Genomic DNA, 10,514 nt, shown 5'->3' with positions numbered 1-10,514 from the left:
TTCCACACAGAGGAGGGAGATGGCTACTACTAGTATTACTATTATTATTATTATTAGCTTTATGGCCAAATGACTCAGCCAAAATCAAAGCATCAACCTCCAGCTCCTCTCAGATGGGGCCATCATGAGTCTTAAACCCACCAGCTGTGCTATTTTTACTTCCATGGCTTTGCTTTCAAGAGCTTCCCGAGTGCAATACACAACATGCGTGCACACATACATCTCCTTTTTCCCCTGGTCCCAGGCTCTTGTCTGGAATCCGGTAACTTTAATTTGCTCTTTCTCATGATCTTTAACTGAAATGTAGGCAAGTGGGTAAAATAGCAAGACTGGGCTGTGGAGCCCTGGCCCAGTCCCTGGAGGTGACAGACTTACTGAGAGCGCAACCCCAGAAGGGCAGAGCACTCCTTTTTGAGTCAGAAGTCCTGGGCTGGGGCTGTGAGTGAATCACTGACCTAAATTCACACATCTAGAGCAATCCTTTGAAACATAGGGAAGTGAGGAGATTCCTGGACTTACATTCTCTTGTGGGATGAAAGCTTTTAGAGATCCCTCACATTCCTCTGGGAGATCAGTATCATTTGCCTGTCCTCTGCCTGTCACCCACCTCCCAGCATTGCCAGGAGGCTCCCCTGAGGGCTAAAGGAACCTAAGACAGACACCACCTGCCAAATGAAGTGGCAGGACTAAGAGGGTTCTGGAGTCCTCGCAGGAAAGGAGTCTATGCTGATGGCTTCAGTGAGATTAGGAATTAGAAACCAGAGGGGATCCAGGGACAGTTCCAGACTCTCATTCTTCTTCAAATTGTGAAATTACCCATGCCCACCTAGCAAGGAGTCCAGAAGCAGCTCTGTTCGGATGATGGAACCTCAGCAGTCCTGTTCTTCTCACCGAGGTACTGAGTGCTGACTAGATCCCAGGGGCCCTTCTAAGTATTTTATGAGTATTAGTTCATGTCATGTTCACAAGAGTCCTGTGATATTACCACTATTGCTGTCACTGTGTCACGGATGACAAAACCTACATCCAGAGTGTTTGCATATCCTAGGGCTGCCATCACAAAGTACCACAAACTAGATGGCCTATAACAAGAATATATTATGTCACGGTTCTGGAGGCCCGAAGTCTCATATCAAAGTGTCAGCAGGGCCATGCTTCCTCTGAAGGCTCTAGGGAAGAATCCTTCCTTGCCCCTTCTAGCTTTCTGGTGCTTGTTTCCAATCCTTGGCATCCCCTGTTATGTGGCAGCAGTGTCTTCAATCTCTCCCTCTGCCTTCACACTTTGCTCTGTGTGTGTCTCTGTGAACAAATGTCCCTCTTATAAGGACATCAATCACTGGATTAGGGTCCCCCCACCCCCAAGCCAGCATGATGTCATCTTATCTTGATTACGTCTGCAAGGACCTGTTTCCAGATAAGGTCAAGTCAAATCCAAGGGTTAAGATTTAACTGTATATACTTCAGCAGGGACACAATTCAACCTACAACACAGAGAATTTAAGTGATTTTCCCAGCATGTAATAATTGGTGAAGACTCATGTATGACTCATATAAAGATGATGTCCCTCATGATCCAGTCTCAGCAAGGGGTTACATTAAAAAAAGAAAACTTTAAAATTCAAAGCAATTCACAATTCAACTCCCTCTTGAGAAACCAAAACAGAGCAGTGATGTTCTTACCGCAAACAGTCTTAAATGCCCAATCCCTCCCACCTCTCATATACACACATTCTCTCTCTCTTTCTCTCTCTCTCTTCCCCCCCCTCTTCTTTCTCACAAAGTCTTCATGAACTCCACAACAGGGACTCTTCTGTCTCCTCTCATCCATCCATTTACACCCCAACTAACTGAGTTTATGCTATAGAGGGAAGTAGTTGTGGGTCTAGGTTTCTTTTTTTTTGGGGGGGGGGGTTCAGGTTTCTTTTCAAAATACTTTTAAAATATAAAAACAGAGAAAAAATATTACCTGTAGTTCAACTAGCCACTGTTAACAGTTAGCTCTAATTCCTTCTCCTTTTTATTTTTGTATTCCTTTAACATAATTGTAATTTCACCATGTACATGGGTTCCCCCCCCCTTTTTTTTTTTTTGCTTAATATAACCTACTAGGAAAGTTTTCAGATCATTGCAAATTCTCCATTAATGTGATAAGTAATGGGTGCCTAATGGTTACTAAGTTAAGGCTAATTTAACTGCTCTCTTAAAATTGAATATTTACATTGTTTCTGGTTTTCTACCATTATACATGACTGCTATAAGGTGTGGTACAAAGATAAGAAATTAGATTAAGTAACTTTCAAGGCCTCGAGAACCCATGAGATTGAAATTCTCCAAGTGTCAGTTCATAAATGTCCATCTTTCCCTTTGTCGGAAGTTGCTTCCTATACCCCATAGCATATCTCTTGCTGTGCAACAAACCACTTTAAAACTTAGTAGCTAAAACAACATCCATTACGTTTGCCTAGATCTTGTGATCAGAAGTTTGGGATAGGCTCAGCAGGATGGTGCTTTTGCTGGATATGCCCAAGGCCATTCCAGTAGAGGCTTGAGAATCTAGAAAGTCCAAGATGGCCTCACTCACTTGTCTGGCAGTTGGTGGTAGCTGTCAGCTGGTTGGCCTAGAGACCTGAACTGGGGTGATTCATCTCCAGTAGGCCTGGCAGGGCTTCCTCACATGGAGGCTTCAGGGCACTATTTCACATGGGAAAGAGCTACAAGACCCCTTGATGCCTGAAAGAGCTACAGGGCCCCTTGGAAGTGGCATATCTCTGCATATCACATGCCTTTTGTCAAAGCAAGTCACAGGCTTACACACTGAAGACCTACTTCTTCCTGAAGTACCTTGCCATATACAGCTAGAAATACATACTGACACTTTCAACATTGCCTAGAGATCTCCTTAGCAGATCCACAAGTTTATTGTGTACGTTTTTCTATCTTCTATGTGGCCATGGGGAGTTGTGCCAAACGTTTCACCACTAAGTGACTCCAGTGCCTTTGCAAGCTTTCTATAGCTCACTGCTTTTTTACCCTCTACTTGCTGACAATCCCAAAACCCAAGCCACAGGTCTTAATTGTTACTACAACACTGGACTTCTGGCTCTAGTAACTGTATCAGCCAGAGTTCAGTGAGGAAGGCAGATCCTCTGTGAGGATTGGGAGGTAATGGCTATTTTGGGTATCAGAAATCACATGACTAGAGGAGGAGCTGGGGCTGTGAAGGGCAGGGCTTGGAATTAAGAGGATCAGTCACTAATCAGTGTTCCTGAAGCCCTGGCATGGGTGCAGATGTTGACATCTGCAGTGGAATGTGAGAATTCAAGAGCATCTAAGGAGCCAAAGTGGGCCTGTGAAGGGGGCCCATGAGGAGTTCTGTGAGAAGCTGTTGGCATTGAGCAACTCCCACATCTGTGGGTCCATCTACAAGCGGTGGTATGTTTAGGCCACTGTTGGTCATTAGAGCCAGTTGTTGGAAAGAGGCACTGGATGTAGAGTGGAGGAAAGTGAGACAGGTTAGAACCTAATGGGCACATCTACACCTGTCCATCTTGGTATCTGATCACAAAACACCCTGCAGAGAGTAAGGATTGTTGTGTTCTAAACTCACACAAGTTTCTCTTCTGGCCTGGAAGTATACAAGAAGGGAGATTCTGGGGAATGTAGTTCCCAGATTAACTAAATCAACAGCAGGACAATCCAGCACACTCCCTGAATATCTGACTAAATTAATTCTGAAAAGCACTTCAAAGGCCCAAAGAAGATCGGAGAAGCTCCAAGATTTAGCTTGGGAACACTGACAAGCAAAGCCTTGAGGTATTTAGATCTGTATGACAGTCTTTGTTTGTTTGCCTCAAGCCTTAAAGGAGCAGGAGGCTATTGGCCAGGAAATTAGGCTACAATCCCGGGCCTGAAACCACCACTTGATAGATAATAACCTGGCCTAATTCATTTAAATTAGCTGGGCTTCAAGATTTTCCTCAATAAAATGAGAACACTCATTCCTGAGCTACCTCCTCCATACATTGCTCCAGGGACTGGTGGAGAGCTGTCAGTATTAATCTCTGATGAGATGACTTTATAGACACATGGAGAGCAGCCACCATGGTCCTCCCACAGAAACTGGGCCAAAGTGTCTCAGCCCTGCCTTAGTTTTGCCAAAGTTTGTTGTTTGCCAAATTTGTTGTTTCTACTAAGGTGAAAATTCATAGAAAACAGACTCTGGCTTCTCCTCCTTAGATCTCTCTCCCCAGCTCCCTGTCCTCAATAGAACCCCCTTCCTATGGCAGGTGGTAGTGGGAAGGAAGGGACAGTTGAGACTCTGAATATCTCTGAGACATCACTATTCCTTCGGCCTGGAAGCTCTTCCTGCTACCCCCTACCCTCCACCTACTATTTCCATCTCCCTAAGTCCTACTCATCTTTCAGGCCTCAGCTCAAAGAATGTTCTTCTTCCTAAATGTTTTATGATTTCCCTCAGCTGGATGTAATTTTTTTTTCCTCCTTTAACCCCTGGAGATTCCTATCTTTCACTGCAATAACTATGCCCTGACACATACCCATTTGAGTACTTATCTTACTCTCCTATTAAATTTCACATTCCCAGAGGCAGGGGACTTGCTCCTTAAGCTCATGCAACAAATAAGTAATTTTTGGCATCCTCCACATTGTAGTCCAGACAGAATTTGGTATATAAATATTTTTTGAATTGAGTTGAAAGAAAACAAATTGAGGACATGCATCCATGTGTTGCTGCCCTAAATAACAATAGCCTGAAAGGATATGGTTGCCATAATAAAAAATAGAAAAATGAGGAGTCTGTGATCCCTGGCCAGATAGTTCTCTATTATGAATTTTGTGTCTTCATTTGATAAGGTACTTCCCCCCATCATGTTAATATGATGACCCTAGAAATGGGACAGTCCAAACAGAAGCCAGGACTCAATCTTCTGCCTATACTCAGAGGTAAATGATTTTTGTAGAATGTTTTAATTCATAGCAGGGGCTGCAAATATTAACCAAGGTCAGTGACCCCTCTGTTTGGGTTAGGGCTGGAGCTGTCACTGAGCCACATCCTCTCTGGGAGACAGTCCATGAACCCAAGATAAAGTTTGAAGAGGCCCTTGAGCCAGAAAATTTGTTTGGCAAAGTGCCTATGTGTTTGGTCATGTATTCTCTGGGTTGGTGGGTTCCTTTCTTCAGGGTCAGAATAGTTCCAAAAGTAAAACTGTATCAGGAAATGCTTGTGGTTATCTCTCTACTCCTGAGCAAGTCACTGGCCTTCTTTGGACCTCAGTTTCCTCAGTTCTGATATTCCAAGACTCTATTCTGAGCTGTAGGCTGAATTCCCAGGATTCCAGGGCCTTCTCTTCCCTGCTCCTAAAGGTGTAGATGTCTCAGATGTTCCCATGAGCTTCAGCCAAAACATGCTTACCTGTTCTCTGCAATAGTGTGGCTCTGTATGGGATGACTGTTTTATCTGCCATCATGAAAATGTCCTTTATCCAGGAATTTATAAGAGAGTTTATTATCACAGACTTTCATTAGGTCTCCCCCGATCTAAGTTATCCCTGGTTGGTTTCTTTTTTTTTTTTTTTTAAGCTTTTACTTATTAATTTATGAGAGACACACAGAGAGAAGCAGAGACCTAGACAGAGGGAGAAGCAGGCTTCCTGCAGGGAAGCCCGATGCAGGACTCGATCCCAGGATCCTGGGATCACACCCTGAGCCACAGACAGACGTTCAACCACTGAGCCACCCAGGCACCCCTCCCCTGGTTGCTTTCACATGAAAGTGTCCAAGCTACAGAGAGTAGCTACATGGAACGTGTCCATGCTACAAAGACTTTGGGGATATCAAAGTACAGGAAGGGAATTGTGAGTCTGGAGGTGTTAATGCTCAAGGCGTCACTATTCATTAAATAACTGACCTGGTATTACATGGTTATAGGTCACGAAGAAGTTCGAGTTCATCAAGTTCTTCAACAGAAAGCAATCACTGTGTTGAAACTCCTGCTCATCATCTTCTAGTTGGCCTATCGAATGTGTGGGTATGGTGACTTGTTAGAATACTAGTATGTCGGAATTGGAAGAGAACATATAGCTCAGCTAGTTCAAAACTCTGTTCTATCAGGTGGATAACTGAGAGCTAGAGAGGAGGTGGCCATATAACTGTTTATGGTAGTCAAGAATAAGCTCATGACCTCTAACTGCCAGGTCCATCTACCTTATATTACTCCAAAGCAGAAGTCACCAAGACCTGTACCCAATTTCATGCCTTTCCTAGGCCTTCACACTAAAACTATTTAGTCTTATCTTTATTAAGTTCTAATAAGAGCAGCTCAATGAGATTCTATTTTATAACATATATCAGCTAACTGATTTTAAAAAGACACAAAATAAAACATTACATAAAGGAGACATAAGAATTGCAAAGGCGTTATAGTCTGGGGATGTTCAATGCAGAGCAAGTAACATCACACAACACAATATCCCCAAGATGGTTGACATTCATAAAAAGGTCCCCGGATCACCAAAGAGGGTTAGCATGTTTCACCTAAGAAAGCAGGGATTTGTATAAAGCACCTTATAAAGCATTACGCCAAATATGATGATGATGATGATGATGATGATGATGATGATGATAAATTAATTATAGTCAGGTAAAACTTCAGCTATCTAGGAAACTCAGGTAAGCGAAAGAACAAATCAGCCGTGGTGGTCAAGGAAGTGACTGTGTGCAGATAGGTACATTCTACTTTAAAAAGGCTGGTGTGAGTTTGGCTAGTATCTGCAGAGAAGAGGAATAAACAGCAAAGCCATGATCTCATCTTCTGTTTACACTTCAATTCCCAAAGTTAGTGATTAATTGTCCTTGTGTTTTGTTGCCAGGGCAAATTGTTTTTCTTTAAAACTCCCACTTATCTTAAATAAATAAATCATTAGTTTCAAAACAGAAGTGTCAAATGTCAAGATACTTCTGACATACTAAGCTAATGAACAAAACAATGAATGCATTAGAAGCTACTAGAGATAGGCAGAGGCTTTGAGAACTTTTCCTTTAATGACTTTGAAAGGCAGCAGAATCATTCTTGCTAAAAGATTTTCTCATGCATCTTGGCTAAAATGTCAATCTAGAGCTTGCAAACACAAATACAACCTTAAAAGAACCCAGTTAGTGTAAATGGTAAGAGCGGTAGGTAGGCCAAGCGTTCATAGTCAAATAAATAGATCAGCCAGCTATCACACTGTTTCCCAAACCAAATTCACACAAAATCAGCTTTAGGCAGCCAGTTTAGGATCTCTACTTGGGTCTCTGAATTTACACAGGGTCTCTAGCTTTTCCAAAGTAGGGAATTCTTTTAGCAAATAGGTCATTTTTGCCTCTGAGTCTTAACACAAACACAATTGTTTCAGGGATGAACCCAGTCATTTCTGAATTATTAAAACTATTTATTAAATATAGTTCTAAATACACAATTTCCCTGCTCAAAAGTTTTCAGTATCTTTACTCACAGAATTAAGAGTCGCGTAGTGTTATGATAGCATTCAAAGACAGTATAATGTCATTTCAACCTATTCTTCAACCTCTCCTGCTATAATCCCCACAGACTCCCTGGCTTCTCATTGTTCTCAGAACAAGCCTTGCATTTTAGTTCTTGACAACAAACATTTGTTGGGTAAGTGCTATGCGCCAGATCCTGCTCCGCTCACTGAAAACACATCTGTAAAGAAAACAAAGTCTCGCTCTCCTGCAGTTTCCATTCTGATGGGATCTTTCATCTCCTTCGGAGTGCAGTCCCAGCACTTGTGTTCCCATTAAAGCACTTGTCACACTGTATAATAGCCCTGTCTGTGTTTGCGTCCCTCTGAACACTGCCTCCCCATGCACAGCTCCCATGCTCTGCTCACGGGCAGCACACACTGAATGCTCAATGAATGACCTGAAGTTTATCTCTCTTCTTTGGAAATGTGGTCAGTTTCTGTTGCATGTGGAATCTATCAGTGAGGTGATCTCTTTCTGAATTCTAATATTGAGTTATTTTCAACAAATAAGCCAGTAATAGGAATGATAAATGCCAAGCTACTCCTGATGGGCCTAAACAAATGAATGAAACGGTGACTGAACAGCCCCAGAGACTTAACCTGTATGGTATCTTTCCTCAAGGCCCAGAATCCCGAATTCCTTATCTCTATCCCTGATCTACTCATAAACAGACTCTCCCTCTTTTCTCCTGGAGACCATCAGGGAAGCTAATTTGGGAAGCAACTCATCTTGTTCCCTCTCTCTTTGATCCCAAAGGTAGAAACTGAAGAGCAGGTGCTGGCAACCTTCTGTGGCAGGGAGACTACAGACACAGAGCAGACCCCCGGCCAGGAAGTCGTGTTCTCCCCCGGCTCTTTCATGTCCATCACTTTCCGGTCAGATTTCTCCAATGAGGAGCGATTCACGGGCTTTGATGCCCACTACATGGCTGTGGGTATGTTGGAGAAGAGGGTGGCTCATCCCGAGATCTCCTTTTCTCTCTAAAGACTAAAAGTACCTTATGCTCTCTTACTGCCTTACTGCATTTGCTCTATCACATATCTACCCATCTGTCTATCCTCCATCTATCCATCAGTCCATCCTTTTTTGATGCATTTCAAGGTGCATTGCAGACAACAGTAAACTTTTTCCTAAATATTTCAGCATGCATATCATTTTGCTAAAGTTCAATATCTACCCACAATTTTTTTATTTTAATGTAAAATTTACATTCAATGAAAGGTACAAACCTTAGGCACACTTGTTGAGTTTTGAAAAATTTATATTTGCATGTGACCCAAACCCCTAACAAGATATTGAACTTTACTGTTAAACCCAGAAAGTTCCCTTATGCTCCTTCCCAATCACACTCTGCTCTTATCTCCCTTAGAGGCAACAATTGTTCCAATTTTTTTCCACCATAGATTAATTTTGCGTCTTCTTAAATTTCATGTAGATGAACATACACAGAATATATTTTGGAAGTTAGGATTCTTTTACTTAGTGTAAAGTTTTTGAGGTTCAGTCATGTTGCAATGCATTGGAAATTTGCTCCTTTCCTGGCAGAGTAATTTTCCATTGAATGACTATACTACAGTCTGTTTATCCATTCTTCCATTGATGGACACCTGCACTCTATCCATTTTTTTTTTTTTTGGCTCCCATTAATAAAGTTTCTATGAACTTTCTTGTAGAAGACTTTTTGTGAAAATATATTTTCACTTCTATTGGGTAAATATCTAAGAACAGAATCCTTGGATCATAGGACAGGTGTATATTTGGTTTTATAAGAAATTGCTAGACCTTTTACAAAGTTTTTTTGCACCATTTTATATTCCTTCACCAACAAATGACAGTTTGATGTCAATTTTTAAGTTTTTTTAAATTTAGAATTCTGGTGGGGTATGTAGTGGTACCTCATATGGTTTTAATTTATATTTCCCTGGTGACTAGTGATGTCATGCATCTTTTTCATGTGCTTTTTGGCCATTCCTATATTTGCTGGGGAAAAACGTACCATGAAATCTTTAAATTGGGTTGAGAGCATAGTTTTTTTTAACGTTTACATTGCCACTGCCCAGGGAAGTGGGACATAGAAAGAAAGGGGCAGCATGGACTAGAAGTAAAGAGTGGGTTCTGGAGCCAGCCTACCTGGGTGTGAATGCTGACTCCACCACATACCATCTCTGTGAGTTGGAGTAAGTTCTTTAAAGGCCCCAAGTCTCTGTTTCATCATCTGTGGAATGGGGATGGTAAGTCCTGCTTGCTATTGTCACAACTGTTAGAGGGCACTAGCACCACCAGGGGTCAGCTTGCCTGGCCTTGAACCTGGCTTTCTGTCATCTTGGGAAGTTGCCTCGCTGCTCTGATTTCCAGTCTCCTCATTTGTAAATGGAAGTAATGGCTACTTCTGGGCTTTGTGTGAGGCTAACACAGGGAGAGGCCCATACTACATGCTCTGTAAATGTTGGCTGTTGTCTTCATCTTCACCCGTGGATTGATTGCCCTGCAGATGTGGACGAGTGCACTGAACGAGAGGATGAGGAGCTGTCCTGTGACCACTACTGCCATAACTACATTGGCGGCTACTACTGCTCCTGCCGCTTTGGCTACCTCCTCCACACAGACAACAGGACTTGCCGAGGTGGGCCCCAGAGATGACACTGTATATATATCACCATTTTGTGCTGAGTTTCCCAATAAGATTAGGGGAGGCTCAGAAGAGGGGTACATATGGAATAGGAATAACTAAAAATGAAGCCAGAGAGCTCTGCCTCAGATACCACATGGATGAAGATGCTGAAATGCCTAGCAGCCAGGAAGTCCGGGTTCAGGTTTTCAAAGGACCACATTTCAGAATCCCTAGGCTCTAGGCCATCTTTCTCCCTGGATAGCAGCAACTTCGGCTCTCCTGGTTACTGTAGGTACCCGGGCTGGCCAAGTTATGGGAAAACACGGGTTTACCAGTCCCATCACTCTGAGCCATAAGCTTG

At 42.6% G+C, this 10,514-nt stretch overlaps 1 protein-coding gene across 7 annotated transcripts in view; it reads left to right on the top strand.

Moving 5' to 3' along the window:
* Positions 1-10,514, top strand: part of MASP1 (MBL associated serine protease 1) — a 59,180-nt gene that overhangs the window by 17,803 nt on the left and 30,863 nt on the right. For all 7 annotated transcript variants that reach the window (XM_025451282.3, XM_049105745.1, XM_049105746.1 and 4 more), the window contains 2 exons: positions 8,299-8,476; positions 10,034-10,165. In XM_025451282.3, coding sequence (XP_025307067.3) covers positions 8,299-8,476; positions 10,034-10,165 — 310 coding nt within the window. The remainder of the gene's footprint in view (positions 1-8,298; positions 8,477-10,033; positions 10,166-10,514) is intronic.

The sequence above is a fragment of the Canis lupus genome, chromosome 34, assembly GCF_003254725.2.
Source record: "Canis lupus dingo isolate Sandy chromosome 34, ASM325472v2, whole genome shotgun sequence".
NCBI classification, from domain to species: domain Eukaryota; kingdom Metazoa; phylum Chordata; class Mammalia; order Carnivora; family Canidae; genus Canis; species Canis lupus.
The sequence above is the reverse complement of the archived record's forward strand: the minus strand, read 5'-3'. Positions and strand labels throughout refer to the sequence as shown.